Raw genomic sequence first — 21,295 nt, forward strand, 5'->3', positions numbered from 1 at the left:
CAACCTGACCCTGCCACACAGCACTGCCCCTCGGTCATCAAAATCCATGGCGTGGCTTTGGACCACATGGATCACTTTCCATACCTCGGGAGCCTACTATCTGCAAGGGCAGACATCGACGACAAGGTCCAACACCGCCTCCAGTGCGCCAGTGCAGCCTTCGGTCACCTGAGCAAGAGAGTGCATGAAGATCAGTCCCTCAAATCTGGCACCAAGCTCATGGTCTACAGGGCTGTAAAGATACCCACCCTCCTGTATGGCTCAGAGATGTGGGCCATATACAGTAGACACCTCAAATCGCTGGAGAAATACCACCAACGATGTCTCTGCAAGATCCTGCAAATCCCCTGGGAGGATAGATGCACCAATGTCAGTGTTCTCGACCAGGCCAACACCCCCGGCATCAAAGCACTGGCCAAACTCGACCAGCTCCATTGGGCAGGCCACATTGTTCGCATGCCCGACACAAGACTCCCAAAGCAAATGCTCTACTGGGAACTCCTACACGGCAGGTGAGATCCCCAGGTGGGCAGAGGAAACATTTCAAGGACACCCTCAAAGCCTCCTTGATAAAGTGCAACATCCCCACCAACACCTGGGAATCCCTGGTCCAAAACCACCCAAAGTGGAGGAAGAGCATCCGGGAGGGCGCTGAGTACCTCGAGTCTCATCGCCGAGAGCATGCAAAAAACAAGCGCAGGCAGCGGAAGAAGCGTGCGGCAAACCAGACTCCCCACCCACCCTTTCCTTCAACGACTGTCTGTTCCACCTGTGACAGAGACTGTAATTCCCATATTGGACTGTACAGTCACCTGAGAACTCACTTTTAGAGTGGAAGCAAGTCTTCCTCAATTTCAAGGGACTGCCTATGATGATGATGATGCGTGACTGATGAAGAGAGCATGTGGTAAAAATTCAACTGCTGCTCAAAACAGTTTTGAAGTCAATGGAGCGGTTGCACTGTCCAAAAGCAATTTTTGGGCCTTAATTTAAACTTCACCGGTAAGCTGCAGGCACCAAACGGGTGCACCACTGCAGGTCAGCCATTGTGGGAGGGTGAGAAATCCACTGACTAACATTTGGATCTGGCCAGTGAGCATCTCTGCTCCTCTTTGACCCACAAAAATCCTCCCAAAACAAATCTGGGCCTTTCATTGAGTGGCCTCCTATGATCCCTTTAAGGACTGCTGGTTAGGCCACTTACTGTACATGGTCCACAAGATTTTCCCCAATATCAAAGGACACGAGTGGGTTAGAACTGGAGTAATTTTCTTTTACTACAATTACTTGCAACAAATGCAAGAACTTCTAGTGAACAGATTAATATGCAGGACATAAATCCTCTCTGTCATCATTTATAGGCTTATTCATCACCACAGTAACTGTCCACATGGTTGAAAACAACATTTCCATGCTCTATAATAGCCTCTAAACTCCAAGAGCTCTGAATCTCAAAGCTACCTGCACAATAATGCCCATTGTCCACTATATGAGCAATGGGCCTGCTGAGCTGATTCTCATGGTACAGCGGCAAGCTTTGATGATAGCTATTTTAGCCAAATACTTATTTTTTGTTTCTTTTTAATAAGAAATATATGTATAAATTGATTAAATATGATACATGATGAGGAGTGTTTTTTCCTGGAAAAAGCAGTGGCGAATTAGACCTATAATCCACCTCTATTTGCGGCACTCATTAGTGCCTAACGTAACTTGTTGGTTTAATTTCCGAACACAACACAACACGACTTCCCAGCTTTTGGTTGTAGTGTCCTTATTACCATGTGACTGCAACTTAACTTTGTCTCTCAAAGAGTCTGAGAGCTATGAATGAAGGCACATTTTCCACAAGTTATTTCGCTACTTTATAATATGGTTAACCCAGTTGATGTGTTTGGATAGATTTCTAAATGTAAAAGCAAATAATAAATAACAAACACAAAGGAATTCATTCAGCCAGTTCAGTTGACAAAACTGTTTTAAAATTGTAGAGTACTGTAATGTCTGTAAGCTTGTAATGTTTGTAGCGCCACACTGTGGATGTGGACGTATTGTGTACTGCAAGTGCAGGGTTAATAATAAACAGCCCAGGCAGATTTCCGGAGACTTCCGAGAGAGCTACCTGCCATGTTAGGAAGCTGTGGGTGCTGTGCTCTGTGAATATATCACAAGTACGTAATGCATTCCCTTCTTTCACAGCAGACCAATACATCACAATAACAAAATCAAATACATCAAACTCTGTCTTTCAATTCTGCTTCTGCTTCACCTTTTACAAAACAACATTTTAGCAAAAGTTCTTGAAATAAATTTACTGATATGAGGCTTTTTGAATATTAATGGAGAAACACTCAACACATTTGTATGAAATTCTTTAATTTGCTACCTTAACAGAGGCATGAACCCATTTAAATTGATCACCTGGAAAAATCGAGAGAGCCCTGATGTGCTGACTGTTGGGATCAATTTTCCAATGTACACACCCGCTGGGCCTTGCCTTACAAACATTACCTAATAATATGAAGATGCTTCATTTTTGCCAGTACTCAATATAAGCAGCTGTACTTCTAGGTTAAATATCACAAAATGTAAACCTTAACAAAATCGATTAGAATATTGTAAAATGAATTCAAAGCAGAATACATTTCTGAACTCTCAGACATTTTCAGCCCATGAAATTAAATGAATAATGTAATGTTCCAACACTTTGAAGCACGAGTGACAGAGCTCAATGGCAATTCACTGAAATTTCATGGATTTCTTTCTATATGTTTCAAAATAATGTTTGCTGGTAGTTCAAAGAGCACATCTGTCCAGTAATGCAGATATTAATAAAATTTGCTTGCTCTTACCTTAAGGATTTTGCACATAATTTCATATACTGTGTAACTCCTCACAGCTTTCGTCCAATCCCATGTGGTCACCTGAGGGAAAAAAATGATCTGGATGATGAATCATTTCGGTCCCTTAGCTTTAACGCAGCATACTGACATCCTGACTGGAACAAGATTAGTATTTGTGATAATCAATAGAATGTATAATGTTCATTTATTTTTAAATGGATAATGTTTAGACAAGACTGAAAATTGCCTGGTTTATGGGCCATATTGAGTCATAGGTTTTATAATCACAAATAAAATTCTCCCATCCCACTTTTGGGATTAATTTTTTCTCACTTTATCTCCCCCACCATCATTTCCTTATCCTGGCTAAGAGAGTGCGTGGACATCCTACTCTCTGCTAGGAATGATATGATAGCAGCCTGGGTTAGTTCAGCCTTTGACTTTCCTTTTCTGTGAGGAGCCAACACTCCTCTGCTCAGTACATTTGCTTGGCAAGCTGTCCAAGGTAAAGAATTGGCCTTGCTCAGAAGTCACAGACATCAAATCATTTTTTTTAAGGACTCAAATTCCTAACTTGCCTGGCTAGCCTTTAGTAAGCTTCTTACTTAAGTACTGAATATTAGAAATAACAAAATGCTGATTATTTTCAATCTGGTTTTATGCTGCCATCAGTTTTCACACATTTGGAAAGAAAACATCCGCCAACCATTGGCTCACTTCTGCCAATAAAGTTCCCCAATGAAAATTAATCCCCCCCTTAAAATTAGAGTGGAGCCATTGACAGCATTCCAACTTCAATGACATTGCAGTAAATCACATGAAGCAGTGCAGCTGCCTCCAATGCGACTAGATCCATCTAAAGAAGGCTTTTAAAAAAATTGTAAGGCAGCAGTGACCAACCACAGCAGATATAAATGCTGCACTGGGGCGAGAATTTGTCATCTGTTCTGGTTGCGGGCAGGTTGAACAGTCAGCTTGACCATACAAGCCTTTGAGGCAGTTTCCAACTCACCGGCCTATACTGATCTGACTCTTTCTCAGTCATTGGGGAACATGGAACAGCCAGAAAACAAAGAGGCACATTTCCCCTCGTATTTATAGTTAAAGGAAAAATATTTTACTAAACTGTCATTGGTGTCTTATGATAGTTTTGGAGAACACATATTGGGAAATATAAATATAAATAGGAACTGATTCCAAAGCAGTTGCATGCTTGATCTGTTTTGGAGCACAGATGAACTTAGTTCAGGCTCTGGGTCATGCAATAAGTAAGGAATGACCTTTCCCCTGTAACCTGGTTTCAAATAATGTTCAGACTGTTAAGATGAAAGTCTCCTGTGACATGTTTAAAGATTCATCATGAAATTAGCTTGGACGATCTTAATGTGGTTTGAAGAGGATACATATATAAACCTGTTTGTCATTCATCGCCAAGTCCATGGCACCATGGGTGGCTCAGCTGTACAGGGTAAGGGAGGAGGAAGATCTGCATAGCAATAGTGACAGCAGATGCAACAGTTAGGCGAACAGACAGGCGTGTCTGCGGCTGCAGACGTGATTTCAGGATGATATTTGCCTCCCTGGTGCCGGGGTCAAGGATGTCACCGAGCGGCTGGAGAACAATCTAAAGGGGGAGGGTGAATAGCCAGAGGTCGTGGTCCATATTGGTATTAATGTCATAGGTAGAAAGAGGGATGAGGTCCTGCAGGCAAATTTTAGGGAGCTAGGAAAGAGATTAAAAAGCAGGACCTCAAAGGTAGTAATCTCCTGATTACTTCCGGTGCCACGAGCTAGTGGGTGTAGAAATAGGAGGGCAGAGCAGATGAATGCGCAGCTGGAGGGATGGTGCAGGATGGAGGGCTTTAGATTCCTGCGACATTGGGACCGGTTCTGAGAAGCTGGGATTTGTACAGGCTTCATGGGTTGTACCTCAACAGAGCTGGGACCAATATCCTCACGGGGAGGTTTGCTAGTGGCGTTGGGGAGGGTTTAAACTAATTTGGCAGGGGGATAAGTACCAGGATGTAGCATTAGAAAGGAGAAACAAGGTGCATAAAGGATCGGGAGAGACAGATAGCACTAGAATAAGAAATAGTACGGTATTAGGTGGGGTCAGACTAAGAGAGAATACAAGAAGGTCCAAGATAGGTTTACAGTGCACGTGTGTGAATGCACGAAGTGTGGCAAATAAAGTTGGTGATCTGCAGGCGCAAATAGCCACATAGAATATGATGTTGTGGAGATAACGGAGACCTAGCTCAAAAAAGGCCAGGAGTGGGTACTGAATATTCCTGCATATATGTTGTTCAGGAAAGATAGGGAAGGAAAGAAAGGAGGTTGGGTGGCAGTATTGATTAAGAAGAATATTACATTACTAAAGAGAAAGGATGTCCTGGAGGGATCAAGGACAGAATCTATTTGGTTAGAGTTGAGAAACAATAGAGGTGCCATTACACAACTAGGGACATTTTATAGGCTGCCAACTAGTGGGAAGGATATAGAGGAGCAAATTTGGAGGGAAATTACAGAGAGGTGCAAGAAGTATAGAGTAGTGATAATGGGGGATGTCAACTGTCCTAATATAGACTGGGATAGTAATAGTGTAATGGGGAGAGAGGAGGAAAAAATTCCGAAGTTTGTTCAGGAGAACTTTCTTGATCAGTACGTTTCCGGCCTATTGAGGAAGGAGGCATACAAAAGCAAAATACTGTGGATGCTGAACAAAATGGAAGGGGGAGGGGAGGAAAGAACAAAATGGAAGGTCTGTGATAGGATGGAATGTAGGAGAGATTAGAGAGACAAAAGGGATGATGGACTGAATTGAAATGGTAATGCCAGGAGTTAGAAAAACATTAGTCAAGATAGGGTGTGAATGTCAGAATAATGACCAACTGCCATTAGAGACAAGGAGCAAAAAAGAAACAGGCTCAGGGGGAAAGGAAGCCAAAGATTGGCAGCGGTTAGGCTCTGAAATTGTTGAACTCGATATTGAGTCCAGAAGGCTGTAAAGTGCCTAAACGAAAGATGAGGTGCTGTTCCTCAAGCTTGCATGAGCTTTGTTGGAACAGTATAGGAGACTGAGGATAGAGAGGTCAGAGTGGGAAAGGAGTGGAGAATTAAAGTGACAGGCGACCGGAAGCTCAAGGTCACACTTGTGGACTGAATGGAGGTGCTCCACAAAGCGGTCACCCAATCTATCTTTGGTCTTCCCAACGAAGAAGAGACCACATCATGAGCAGTGAATACAGTATACAAAATTGAAAGAAGTACAAGTAAATCGCTGTTTCATCTGGAAGGAATATTTGGGGCCCTGGATAGTGGGAAGGGAGGAGGTAAAAGGGCAGGTGTTGCATCTCCTGCGCTTGCAAGGAAAGGTTTCGTGGGAAGGGGAGGGGCTGCTGGGGGTGACTGCGAAATGGACCATGGTGTCGCGGAGGCAGCGGTCCCTTCAGAATGCTAAGAGGCGAGGGGAGGGGAAGATGTGATTGGTGCTGGGATCACGCTGGAGGTGGTGGAAATGGCGGACGATGATCCGTTGAATGTGGAAGCTGGTGGGGTGAAAGGAGAGGACAAGAGGAACCCTGTTGTGGTTCTGAGAGGGAGGGGAAGGGGTGAGAGCAGAGATGCGGGAAAGAGAACGGACACGGTTGAGGGCCATGTTAACCACGGCGGAGGGGAATCCTCTGTTGAGGAAAAAGGAAGACATGTCAGAGGCACTAGTGTGAAAGATGGCGTCGTCAAAGCAGATGCGACGGAGACGTAGAAACTGGGAGAATGGAATGGAGTCCTTACAGGATGCGGGGTGGGAGGAAGTGTAGTCCAGGTAGCTGTGGAAGTCAGTGGACTTATAGTGGATACTGGTCGAAAGCCTATCCCCAGAGATGGAGACGGAGAAGTCGAGGAAGGGAAGGGAAGAGTAGGAGATGGACCATGTGAAGGTGAGTGGAGTGGAAATTGGATGTAAAGTGAATGAAATTTTCAAATTCAGGAAGGAGGCATTGCTGGATCTGGTTCTGGGGAATGAGGTGGGTCAAGTAGAGCAAGTGTCAGCAGGGAACATTTCAGGAACAGTGGTCACAGTATCAGAAGGTTTAGACTAGCTATGGAAAAAGACAGGGAGCAATCTAGAGTAAAAATTCTTAACTGGAGTAAAGTCATTTTCAGTGGGTTGAGAATGGATCTGGCCTCGGTAAATTGGAGTCATAGATTGGCAGGCAAAACTGTAATGGAACAATGGGCTGCCTTTAAAGAGGAGATGGTTCGGGTACAGTCGAGGTACATTCCCACGAGGGGGAAAGGTAGGGCAACTAAAGTCAGAGCTCCTTGGGTGACGAAAGAGATTGAGAGTAAAATGAAGCAAAAAAAAGGTACATATGGCAGATGCCAGTTTGGGAATACAAGTGAGAACCAGGCTGAATATAGAAAGTTCAGAGGGGAAGTGAAAAAAGAAATAAAAACAGCAAAGAGAGGGTATGAGAATAGATTGGCAGCTAACATAAAAGGGAATCCAAAAGTCTTCTTTCGGCATATACATAGTAAACGGGTAGTAAGAGGAGGGGTGGGGCCAATTCGTGACCACAATGGAGACCTACATATGGAGGCAGAGGGCCTGGTTAAGGTACTAAATGAATACTTTGCATCTGTCTTTACCAAGGAAGAAGATGCTGCCAAAGTCATAGTGAAAGAAGAGGTAGTTGCGACATTGGTTGGGGTAAAAATTAATAAGGAAGAGGTACTAGAAAGGCTGGCTGTACTTGAAGTAGATAAGTCATCAGGACTGGTTGGGATGCATCCTAGGATGCTGAGGGAAGTAAAGGTGGAAATTGCATAGGTACTGCTATAATCGTCCAATCACCCTTGGATTTGGGGCTAGTGCCAGAGGACTGGAGAATTCCAAATGTTACAAATGTTCAAAAATGGGTGGAAGGATAAATCCAGCAACTGTCGGCCGGTCAGTTTGACCTTGGTAGCGGGGAAGCTTTTAGAAACGATAATCAGGTACAAAATTAACAGTCACTTGGACTAGTATAGATTAATTAAGGAAAGCCAGCACAGATTTGTCAAAGGCAAATCGTGTTTTACTAACTTGATTGAGTTTTTTGATGAGGTAACAGAGTGTATTGATGTGGGAATGCAGTTGTTGTGGTGTACATGGACTTCCAAAAGATGTTTGATAAAGTGCCACATAATAGGTATGTCAGAAAAATTGAAGCCCATGGAATAAAAGGGACAGTGGTAGCATGGATACAAAATCTGCTGAGTGACAGGAAACAGAGATTAGTGGTGAATGGTTATTTATTGGACTGAAGGAAGATGCACAGTGGTGTTCCCCAGGGGTCAGTACTAGAATCACTGCATTTCTGATATATATTAATGACTTAGACTTGGGTGTACAGGGCACAATTTCAAAATTTGCAGATAGCACAAAACTTGGAAGTATTGTGAACATTGAGGAGTTGAGTGATAGACTTCAGGAAGACATAGACAGGCTGATGGAATGGGTGAGCACGTGGCAGATGAAATTTAATGCAGAAAAGTGCAAAGTGATATATTTTGTTAGGAAGAACAAGGAGAGGCAATATAAACTAAAAGGTACAATTCTAAAGGGGGTGCAGGAACAGAGAGATCTGGGGGTATATGTGCACAAATCGTTGAAGGTGGCAGGGAGGTTGAGAAAGCAGTTAAAAAAGCATACAGGATCCAGGGCTTCCAGGGATGAGGGACTTCCGTTATGTGGATAGACTGGAGAAGCTGGGGTTGTTCTCCTTAGAGCAGGAAGGTTAAGAGGAGATTTGATATAGGTGTTCAAAATCATGAGGGTTCTAGACAGAGTAGATGGAGTGAAACTGTTCTATTGGCAGAAGGGTCGAGAACCAGAGGACACAGATTTAAGGTGATTGGCAGAAGAACCAAAGGCGACATGAGGAAAGGATTTTTACACAGCGAGTGGTAAGGATCTGGAATTCACTGCCTGAAAGGGTGGTGAACACAGATTCAATTGTGGCTTTCAAAAGGAAATTGGATAAGTACCTGAAGGGAAATAATTTGCAGGGCTACAGGGAAAGGGCGTGGGAGTAGGGGAAATATACAGTAAGCTGATCAGCATCTATAAAGAAAAAGAACCAGGTTATGATATTTCAGCCATAGACCCTCTTCAGAATGGGTTAAGATGAAGGGTACATATTGAAAATTCATAATCTATTTTTTTCTCTTTACAGACGCTGACCAATCTGCTGTGTATTTCCAGCATTTTCTGTCTTTTTATTTCTGAATTCCAGCATCCAGAGGTCAATTAACAGGGAGCATAGATTTAAAGTAATTGGTAGAAGGGTTATAGGGGAGTTTAGGAGAATTCTTTTCACCCAGAGAATGGTGGGGTCTGGAACTCACTGCCTGAAAGGGTGGTAGAGGCAGAAACCCTCATCACATTTAAAAAGTACTTGGATATGCACTTGAAGTGCTGTAACCTACAGGGTCACAGACAAGGAACTTGAAAGTGGGATTAGATGGATAGCTCCTTTTCGGCTGGCACAGACATGATGGGCCAAATTGCCTCCTTTTGTGCCTTAAACGCCTATGATTCTATGATTCTAATTGCAGTGTTTTTTTTAATTGAAGATATATTATTCAAGGAGAAAGGATGAGCTCTATTCTGCGTAAAGCTTGTGTTATACTTGACTTGGTATTCTTGATACAGTCAGTAGGTGCAAAAAGTGCAGAAATACTTCCTTTCCCAGCATAGGTGTCACTACAACTTCATCAAAGATGCAAACAAATAACATTATATTTGGAAATAGTTAACTCAAAAGGATTTTTTTGGTGGGAGAGAAAGATTACTGATTGATAACGGTTTTTATTTTTTTCTGCCAGTATGCCAAATAAATTCCAAAGAGCAGCCAATAAGCCAAAGAATTGAAAGTCTTGTCTCAGCAAATTACCTGATAGACACTTTTGTTTATGAACTTTTGACCAAATCTAATTCATTTTTGATTTATCAGTCACATTATCCTAATTGTGCTTTGAGTTCTTCCCGATAGAGTGGGTTGCATTGTGTTGCATTTAGGAAGACAATTTTTGAGTACATGCTGTCATTTCTCAAGATATTTAATGACCACAAGTATGACTGCATTAAGGAGCAACAGCAGACAGAATGGAGGCATAAGAGATTTATTTCATTTCTAACTAAAAAAAATGCAGCACAGAACTATCTGTGCTCAGAGTAACAGCTTAAACAAGGAAAAATGGGAATTACAAACAATTGAATCCATTTAAAAAAATCATTCTTGGGATGTGAACATTGCTGGCAAGGCCGGCATTGAGTGCCCATCACTATTTGCCCAGAGAAGATGATGGTGGACCTTCTCCTTGAAATGTTTCAGTCTTGTGGTGACAGTGCTCCAACAATAGTGTTAGGTAGGGACCCTTCTGGATTCCTACTTATTATAGGAACCACAAAGTAAATGAGCTAACTCAGATGACAGCATTTTATCTATCAATTATAAGTAGGCAGTGATGATGAGAGCCTAACCATGGAAATATCAATATATATATTGACTCATCAATTAGAAACAGTATCATGGCAGATTCATATTTTACCCATCTGTATTATGTAATAATTACTCATAGACACAGCTAGTCAAGAGAATACTGTTTCTAGTTAATTATCTATTGATTACATGTAGTCACCACTAAATGAAAAAATAAACAGAGGACTCTGCATATCCTGGTAATCCAACTTTTAATTACAAACTGTGTGAGGGATTTAAACAGAATGAAATCTGTGCATCAACTGGAGGATCTTTTCAAATGATACATTTTTGAGACAACATATGGATTGGGCTCATAACGATGAAAGCTCTAACATTTTGAATTTCTCCTTTTAGAAAAAAAGCAAGAGGTTGTTACTCACAGGGAGCCAAATAGCATTAAAGCATTGCAGCAGACTTTTATGAGCAAAAGTTATACAATACCTGTGTTAGTGAAGCAAGGGAGTTCATTGGATATTAACATCCTAGTATTTCAATATTTGTCACTACAGCAGCATGAACAGGCCCAATAATAATTGGCTAACAGATTAGTAGCATTATTTAATCTTAAATTATTAAATATATTTATCGAAGAGTAAAGTTTGCTTGAATTGAAATTTCTGTTATGTTGATCTTGGTTATTGCTATTGTGCTTTGCTTAAAATAATTAAGAGACTTGCTTCAGCTTACATCTACTCAAGAAATCTGTAATAAATTTAGTTTGGATTTGTCAAAAGATGACTAAACTGTTCATTCAACATGACTAAAGAAGATAAAATATAAAAATTCAAGCCAGAACTTACAATTCACATTGTACTGCATGCATTAGTGTAATATTTTATCATACTCAATAAAATATATTAGCTGCATATTTTCAGTTGCATATTAAATTAAAAGTGTATGTTTAATAAGTCAAAACTGAACAGAATCACATACCGGAGGCGCTGTAAATTTGTATAGGCAAGAGCCTCTCACGGCTAGATACTTTGGTGTGTATAGTTTATCCTGCAGTGAGTCTGGTTCACGGTCTTCTACCCAGCCCATGTAGACTATCTGACAAAAAAAATCAACAGTATTGACTAGTCTTACATTTTAATAACTGTTTAATGATCTATGGAGCAAAATGGAGCATTCACCTAATAAAACATTTCATGTTAACAGCTTTTTTTCTGCTTTTATCATTTTATTTAAGCCTTTTGGGTATATAATTATCTTTGTCCTTCATTCCGAATAGCTTTTTTGGCTTTAAGGTTATACAGATGCTTTGTAAAGCCATAATGATGTGTTTAATTCACATTTTAAGATTCAATTTTCCAAAAACAACCCTTTATACAAATCTTAAAATATCTTTCATTCCATTCTTCACTTAGGCAGACAGGATACTTGTATAAAAATATGATGTCAAACAATGATGTACTATGAATCACAGAGTTATTAAGGGAAATCAGTACTGTTAATTTTTCTAAAAGGTTTTTTTAACCTAACTGACTTTGCTTGCTTCGATAAGTTCTTCTGTTCTACGGTTATTGTGATGAGAATACATGCTGGTTCCAGGTCTCTCAATAACTTCAATTTAAAAATCTCATCCTCATCCATTAAATTCCATCATGGCCTCGTTCTACTCTATCTCCGTAACCTCCTCCAACCCTACAACTTCCCTGCACTCCAAAGCTGGCCTCATGTGCAATCCCTCCCCCACCCCTCCCCTTCACCCCACTACTGGGACCCCATCCTCTGGAATTTCATGCCTAAGCCCCTATGTCTCTCCAAGTCCTTCTCCTCCATTAACCCTCCTTAAAATTCATCTCTTTGATCAAGGTTTTGGTCACCCTCCGACTATCTTTTTCTTTGAAAGAAAGAAAGACTTGGATTTATATAGCACCTTTCATGCTTTACTTTTGGAGTCTAGTCACCGTTGTAATGTAGGGAACGCGGCAGTCAATTTGCGCACAAGCAAGCTCCCACAAACAGCAATGTGATAATTTCTATTTTTGTCATGTTGATTGAGGGATAAAGATTGGCCAGCACTCTGGGGATAACTCCTCTGCTCTTCTTCAAAATAGTGCCATGGGATCTTTTACGTCCACTTGAGAGAGCAGACAGGGCCTCGGTTTAACATCTCATCCGAAAGACTGTGCTCCCTCAGCACTACATTTTTTTTTTGTGCTCAAGTCCCTGGAGTGGGACTTAAATCCACAATCTTGTGACTCAGAGGCGACACTTTGGTTTGACATCCATTTATTTTTGATTATGTCTAGGAATTGCTTGAGATGTTTTTCTACGTTAAAGGGACTATATAAATGCAAGTTGTTGTATATGTATGCAATTACTTTGTTATGTTATTTCATGCATTAAACTGTTTATTTTAAACAGGTTAATGTTTCTATTGTAAAGTAATGTTAAATATACTTAGGCCGGGATTTTTCTGCCGCTTGGAGGGCGGGTCTGCTATCAAAATCTAAAAGATTGGCAGTGGGGTGGGATCCCGCTGTGAACCCGCCTCCGTGTCAGTTTCCCAAGTGCCGGGGTCTGCATGCATTTTACAGACCAGATACCAAGCGATGGATGAGCCAACTGAAATAGTTAAGAGGTTGTTAAAAGGTACTTAAACAGCATTGTAGCATCTACTTATCATTTTCCAAGCTGTTTGATGATTTTCATGATGCTCGGGGATCACGTCAGGTTAGAAGGTTGTGTTGTCAATGACTCTCCATTGCTCTGAATAGGTGACAGCTGAAAAAGTGGTACCAAAGCTACCATTTCACAGCTGTTCACTTTCACATGTTAGAAGCTGGAACCTTCAGGATTTGGAATAAATTTTCGGAATTGGAATACACTTTTCAGCTTTAGGAAGGTTGGAAGTGTTTGGAGTAAACTCTCTATCCACTGTCACCTCCTTGGAGCAACCTCTTTCACCATTGACAGATCACTTCTGTCATCTCAAATTCAGCTATCTATTCCAGCAGCATTGGTGCCCTTGAAAAAATGTCACCTTGGTCCTTAGAATCCCACCATTATCAGCAACAACACCAACATCACCAGGCACACCAGCATCCCCAACAACAACACCAACCGATTCCGCAATCACCTGATGCTGCACAGTACACAGGGCATCAGCACCCAACCACATTGCTGCCCGGGAGGCCAGGGATAGCCTCACCATGGCCAGATTGACTTCACTTGATGCTGTACACCTTGGCTGCCACATGATGTGCCAGGTTGACACCGACCCACACCAACAACATAAAGTATCCCTTCAAAGATAGGTGGGAAAGCAAGTTGTGAGGAGGACGCAAATAATCTACAAAGGGATATAGACAGACTAAGAGAGTGGGCAAATATTTGGCATATGGAGTATAATGTGGGAAAATGTGAGGTTATCCACTTTGGTAGGAAACATAAAAATGCAAATTATTATTTAAATGGGGAGAGATTACAAAATGCTGAGGTACAGAGGGACTTGGGGACCTTGTACATGAAACACAAAAAGTTAGTATGCAGGTACAGCAAATAATTAGGAAGGCAAATGGAATGTTGGGCTTTATTGCAAGGGAGATGGAATATAAAATTAGGGAAGTCCTGCTACAACTGTACAGGGCATTGATGAGAACACACCTGGAGTACTGCGTACAGTTTTGGTCTCCTTATTTAAGGAGAGATATACTTGCATTGGAGGCAGTTCAGAGAAGGTTCACTACGTTGATTCCTGAGATGAAGGTGTTGTCTTATGAAGAAAGATTGAGCAGATTGGGCCTATGTTCATTGGAGTTTAGAAATCTTAGAGGTGATCTTATTGAAACGTATAAGACTGAGGGAGCTTGACAGGGTAGATGTAGAGAGGATGTTTCCCCTCGTGGGGGAATCTAGAATTAGGAGCCACAGTTTCAGAATAGGGACTCACCCATTTAAAATGGGAATGAGGAGGAATTTCTTCTCTCAGAGGATCATGAATCTTTGGAATTCTCTACCCCAGAGAGCTTTGGAGGCTGGGTCATTGAGTATATTTAATGTGGAGATAGACATATTTTTGAATGATAAGGGAGTCAAGGGTTATGGACTGCAGGCAGGAAAGTGGAGTTGAGGCCAAGATCATATCAGCCATGGTCTTATTGAAAGCCAGGGCAGGCTCGAGGGGTCAAATGGCCAACTCCTGCTCCTCTTTCGTATGTTCTTATATACAATGAACAAGTCATAGAAATGTAGAAACATAGAAAATAGGTGCAGGAGTAGGCCGTTCGGCCCTTCGAGTCTGCACCACCATTCAAAATGATCATGGCTGATCATTCACCTCAGTACCCCATTCCTGCTTTCTCCATACCTCTTGATCCCTTTAGCCAGGAGGGCCACATCTAACTCCCTTTTGAATATATCTAATGAACAGGCCCCAACAACTTTCTGTGGTAGAGAATTCCACATGCCCACAACTCTCTGAGTGAAGAATTTTCTCCTCATCTCGGTCCTAAATGGCTTACCCCTTATCCTTAGACTGTGACCCCTGGTTCTGGACTTCCCCAACATCGGGAACATTCTTTCTGCATCTAACCTGTACAATCCTGTCAGAATTGTATATGTTTCTCCTCTCTCATTCTTCTAAATTCCATTGAATACAAACCTAGTCGATCCAGTCTTTCTTCATATGTCAGTCCTGTCATCCCGGGAATCAGTCTGGTGAACCTTCACTGCACTCCCCCAATAGCAAGAATGTCCTTCCTCAGATTAGGAAACCAAAACTAAACACAATATTCAAGGTGTGGCCTTACTAAGGCCCTGTGCAACTGTAATAAGACCTCCCTGCTCCTATACTCGAATCCTCTCGCTATCAATGCCAAAATGCCATTTGCCTTCTTCACTGCCTGCTGCACCTGTATTGCAGCCTTCAATGACTGATGTAACATGACATCCAGGTCCCGTTGCACCTCCCCCTTTACCAATCTGTCACCATTCAGATAATAATCAGCCCTCTTGTTTTTACCACCAAAGTGGATAACCTAACATTTATCCACATTGTACTGCATCTACCATGTATTTGCCCATTTACCTAACCTGTCCAAGTCACCCTGCAGCCTCTTAGCATGCTCCTCACAGCTCACACTGCCACCCAGCTTAGTGACATCTGCAAACTTGTAGATATTACATTCAATTCCTTCGTCTAAATCATTAATGTATATTGTAAATAGCTGGGGTCCCAGCACTGAACCTTGCGGTACCCCACTAGTCACTGCCTGCTATTCTGAAAAGGACCCGTTTATTCCTACTCTCTGCTTCCTATCTGCCAACCAGTCATTCCTTTCACACTCATTACTATTGCAGAGGGTACTGTTATGTCTCACCATTCACAACAACTCACTAAGCCACTTCTAAAAGTGCACCCAAATCTGCCCAAGAAGGCAAAGTGTTGAAAATAAAGTTTTCAATGTATGAAACCACATTAACAGAAACCTTACATGAACATTGGCTAAAAGACCCAAGTGCCTACCCTTGTGTGTTGTTAGTTGGTATGATTGGGCAAGGATGAGGGTGAGTGTGAGGAATGGGCCTGTGATAATGTAGATAGAAAGAGAGGAATGGGTGAAGGTGCAAAGTAAGTTGGTGTGAATAAGGATATGCAGGAGTAGGGGGGTAGAGAAGGCAGAGTGATAGGGATGTAATGAGTGGCATAGCAGGATGCAGTTGAGTATAACTTTGCAGTAACATTTCATGATCTACTGAGATCATTGAAAGGTATGCGCCACTGCAGCCAACTCCTCCTGATGACATCCCTTCTTGTGCCTGTGATATACTTCACAGAACACAAGCACAGACAGCTTCCTAAATGGCAACAGTTCTCAGAAGTCTCTCATTTATTCAACCTTTAGTTGCAGCAACACAATACGTCCACCGAGTGGAGTTACAGACATTACACTTCTCCCTCCTTAATGAAGAAGTTATTATAACAACAATCATCATACATAACTTGCATGGTTATACATAACAAAGGATATGGACTTATTTTGCCATATTTACAAATTAAGCTTTATCACTTGTTTTCTGTTTCGAAGAGGATACCTTCAATCTCGAACAGAACCTTCCAAACATGATGTTGAATTTAAACTCATTCGAGGGTGATCCTGAGGAAAGTTTTCCTCCAAGGGATTCCCTTGATTTCTATTTGAACTCACTATAACTTCAGACTCTTTGTTTTCCTGACTCGGACTCAGATTTAACTTCTGATTTTCTCTTAAATTTGTTTCCAATACATTAGATGTAGGATATACTACTGGTATATCAAAACTATCTGATGAGTCAAAAATAATTGAATCATTCCCACCTTCAACTCCTTCCATGTCTGCAGGTAAAATATGATCAATGTGAACAAACCTAACCTGTCCATTATCAAACATCTTGACAAAATATGTGCGAGGACCACATATCTTCACCACTCTTCCGAGTAACCACTTTACTCATTTATGGTGAGGGTTCTTCACTCTCACCTTCTGATTTAATTTCACACTTCTCTCTTTTACTCTACCTCTATTATGATTCTCTTTCTGTCTTAATTGTGTCTCTTCTACGGACTGTGCTAAGTTTGGTTTTAACAACAAGAATCTGGTTCATGGCTATGGTTTGAGAAACAACTCTGTTGGTGTTCACTATATACGGCGTGTATATTGTAACAGAGCACACGTGTATATACTGCAACATATCACACGGCATGTGTATATTGTAACACATCACACGGCGTGTGTATATTGTAACACATCACACGATCTGTGTATATTGTAACACATCACATGACGTGCTTATTGTAACACAGCACGTGTGCGTATACTGTAACACAGCACACAGCATGTATATTATATCACCACACGTGTGTATATTGTAACACATCACACAGCATGTATATTGTAACACAGCACGTGTGTATACTGTAACACATCACACGTGTGTATATTGTAACACATCACACATGAATATTGTAACACACCACATGGTGTGTATATTGTAACACAGCACACGTGTGTATACTGTAACACATTAGACAGCGTGTATATTGTAACACCACGTGTGTGTATATTGCAACACATCACATACATGTGTATTGTAGCACATCACACATCTGTGTATATTGTAGCACATCACACATGTGTATATTGTAACACAGCACATAGCGCAAACATTGTCACACATCAGACCACGCGCACTGTCACACATCACAGAGTGCGCACAATGTCACACATCACACGGTGCGCACAATGTCACACATCACTCAATGCGCACACTGTCACACATCACATCGTGCACATTGTTACAAATCACACACCGCACATGTTGTTGCACATCACATCGCGCACATTGTCACACATCGCACGATGTGTACACTGTCACACATGATATCACGCACATTGTCACACATCACACTGCGCGCATTGTCACACATCACACGGTGCGCACATTGTCACACATCACACACCGGGCACATTGTCATACATCACACACTGCGCACTTTGTCACACATCACAATGTAACCCCACTTTTTAAAAAAGGAAGGAGAGAAAACAGTGAATTATAGACCGGTCAGCCTGACATCGGTAGTGGGCAAAATGATGGAATCAATTATTAAGGATGTCATAACAGCGCATTTGGAAAGTGGTGACATAATAGGTACAAGTCAGCATGGATTTGTGAAAGGGAAAGCATGCTTGACAAATCTTCTGGAATTTTTTGAGGATGTTTCCAGTAGAGTGGACAAGGGAGAACCAGTTGATGTGGTGTATTTGGACTTTCAGAAGGCTTTCGACAAGGTCCCACACAAGAGATTAATGTGCAAAGTTAAAGCACATGGGATTGGGGGTAGTGGGCTGACGTGGATTGAGAACTGGTTGGCAGACAGGAAGCAAAGAGTAGAAGTAAATGGGTACTTTTCAGAATGGCAGGCAATGACTAGTGGGGTACCGCAAGGTTCTGTGCTGGGGCCCCAACTGTTTACATTGTACATTAATGATTTAGACGAGGGGATTAAGTGTAGTATCTCCAAATTTGCGGATGACATTAAGTTGGGTGGCAGTGTGAGCTGCGAGGAGGATGCTATGAGGCTGCAGAGTGACTTGGATAGGTTAGGTGAGTGGGCAAATGCATGGCAGATGAAGTATAATGTGGATAAATGTGAGGTTATCCAATTTGGTGGTAAAAACAGAGAGACAGACTATTATCTGAATGGTGACAGATTAAGAAAAGGGGAGGTGCAGCGAGACCTGGGTGTCATGGTACATCAGTCATTGAAGGTTGGCATACAGGTATAGCAGGCGGTTAAGAAAGCAAATGGCATGTTGGCCTTCATAGCTCGGGGATTTGAGTACAGGGGCAAGGAGGTGTTACTACAGTTGTACAGGGCCTTGGTGAGGCCACACCTGGAAAATTGTGTACAGTTTTGCTCTCCTAACTTGAGGAAGGACATTCTTGCTAATGAGGGAGTGCAGCGAAGGTTCACCAGACTGATTCCCGGGATGGCGGGACTGACATATCAAGAAAGACTGGATCAACTGGGCTTGTATTCACTGGAGTTCAGAAGAATGAGAGGGGATCTCATAGAAACGTTTAAAATTTTGACGGGTTTAGACAGGTTAGATGCAGGAAGAATGTTCCCAATGTTGGGGAAGTCCAGAAACAGGGGTCACAGTCTAAGAATAAGGGGTAAGCCATTTAGGACCTAGATGAGGAGAAACTTCTTCACCCAGAGAGTGGTGAACCTGTGGAATTCTCTACCACAGAAAGTTGTTGAGGTCAATTCACTAAATATATTCAAAAAGGAGTTGGATGTAGTCCTTACTACAAGGGGGATCAAGGGGTATGGCGAGAAAGCAGGAATGGGGTACTGAAGTTGCGTGTTCAGCCATGAACTCATTGAATGGCGGTGCAGGCTCGAAGGGCCGAATGGCCAACTCCTGCACCTATTTTCTATGTTTCTATGTTTCTATGTTTCTACCAGTAGTTGTAAGAGGAGTATTACAATATGTAATTCGAAAATTAGCCAATTTCTGATCCAATGACAACCGTCGTTTCTTTGGATTTGGATCCAACATCTTTTTTATGAGGGCACGTTTTACAATTTGTACAATATACTCTGCTGCACCATTCGAAGCAGGGTGGTACGGTGGAACTTTGGTATGTTTCACAACATTTTTGCTCGTGAACTGTGAAAATTCTTCTGAATGAAATTGTGGTCCATTATCCAAAACAATTTCTTCAGGGAGGCCAAATGAAGAAAATAAACTTCGCAAAATGTCGAATGTTTTACTTGTTGTTAGTTTCCACATTGGAAACACCTCGACCCACTTCAAATGGATATCAATCACAATTAACAATTGTTGTCCTTCCAACTCAGCAAAATCGATATGTAGCCTTTGCCACACCCTGGGAGGCCATTTCCATGGCTGTAAAGGTACTGATGGTGGTTGCTTGCTTACCGATTGACATGTCATACACTGACTCACGACATACTCTATATCTTTATCAAGACCTGGCCACCATAAGTAACTGCATGCAAAACTTTTGGTCAAGCACATTCCCAGGTGCTGGTCAGGAGGTCTGCTCATAATTTGGACCTGAATTTATTTGGTATAACAATTCTTGCACCCCACATGATACAATCTTTATCGACTCGTAATTCATTCCTACGAATGAAGAATGGATGAATATCTGTGTCTGTTACCTGGTTTGGCCATCCATTTGCAATATACACCTTTGACATAACTGGGTCACGTTTGGTTGCTCTTCCAATCTCTTCAGCTGTGACCGGCAATTCATCAATGTATGAAAAATAGAACACTTCTTCCCTATCAGGTGTAACTTGTGATGGGGAAGGCAATCTAGACATTGCATCAGCATTACTGTGATCAGCTGATCGTCTGTATTCAATATCATATGTTTATGCTGACAATATCAAAGCGCATCTCTGCATTCGGGCTTCAGCTAGTGTTAGAACTGGGGTCTTTGGATGGAGGATTGCTGTCAGGGGCTTATGGTCTATAACGATGGTAAACTTACGACCATACAAGTATTTGTGCAACTTCTTGTCCCCCCCAAAAAATGCCAAAGCTTCCCTTTCGATTTGCACATAATTACTCTCACTGGCACTGAGAGTGCGTGAAGCAAAAGCAATTGGTCTCTCCTCCCCACTACATGATACATGAGAGATCACTGCCCCAACTCCATATGGAGAGGCATCACATGCTAGCTTAATCTCCTTAGATACGTCATAGTGAACTAACATGGTGCCCTCTACCAATTCGCTCTTACACCCCTTTGAAAGCTGTATCACATTCTTTTGACCACGTCCAATCAACCAGTTTTTTCAATAGTTCATTCAGTGGATGTAATACTGTCGCCAAATTTTGTAGGAACTTCCCATAATAGTTGAACAGACGCAAGAATGAACAAAGTTCAGTGACATTCCTGGGAGGGGGTGCATTTTTGATTGCATCCAGTTTTCCCATGGTTCGATGTGAACCATCTTTGTCTACTCTGTAGCCTAAGTACTCCACTGAGTTTTGAAATAACTCACACTTACAAGCAGACACTCGTACTCTGTGCTTCTCTAGCTGTTTGAGGACTTCATTCAATATGTTATTATGAATTTGCCTATTTGGTGCTGAAATTAATATGTCATCTGAATAACATACTACCCGTTCAATGCCTTGCAAAATATGGTTCATTACCCCTTGGAATATGGCAGGGGCGGAAAACACTCCAAATGGTAGCCTATTAAATTGATATAGGCCTAGATAAGTATTTATAGTCAAGCATGACTTGGACTCCTCATCTAGTTCAGGCATTCGTAAGATCCAACTTTGAGAAGATCTGACCACCTTTCAGTGTTGTGAACAAATCCTCTGTATTTGGCAATGTATTGGGGACATTACCCTCTAGAATTTGGTTTACGATTATTTT

At 41.8% G+C, this 21,295-nt stretch overlaps 1 protein-coding gene across 1 annotated transcript in view; it reads right to left on the minus strand.

The window, feature by feature from the left end:
* The window catches only part of sntg1 (syntrophin, gamma 1), a 225,346-nt gene that overhangs the window by 52,839 nt on the left and 151,212 nt on the right, over positions 1-21,295 (minus strand). Inside the window, exons 12-13 of the mRNA XM_070885809.1 lie at positions 11,306-11,422; positions 2,853-2,924 (exon numbers count right to left, since the gene is read on the minus strand). Of these exons, the coding sequence (XP_070741910.1) occupies positions 2,853-2,924; positions 11,306-11,422 (189 nt within the window). The remainder of the gene's footprint in view (positions 1-2,852; positions 2,925-11,305; positions 11,423-21,295) is intronic.

The sequence above is a fragment of the Pristiophorus japonicus genome, chromosome 1, assembly GCF_044704955.1.
Source record: "Pristiophorus japonicus isolate sPriJap1 chromosome 1, sPriJap1.hap1, whole genome shotgun sequence".
In the NCBI taxonomy this organism is placed as follows: Eukaryota; Metazoa; Chordata; class Chondrichthyes; family Pristiophoridae; genus Pristiophorus; species Pristiophorus japonicus.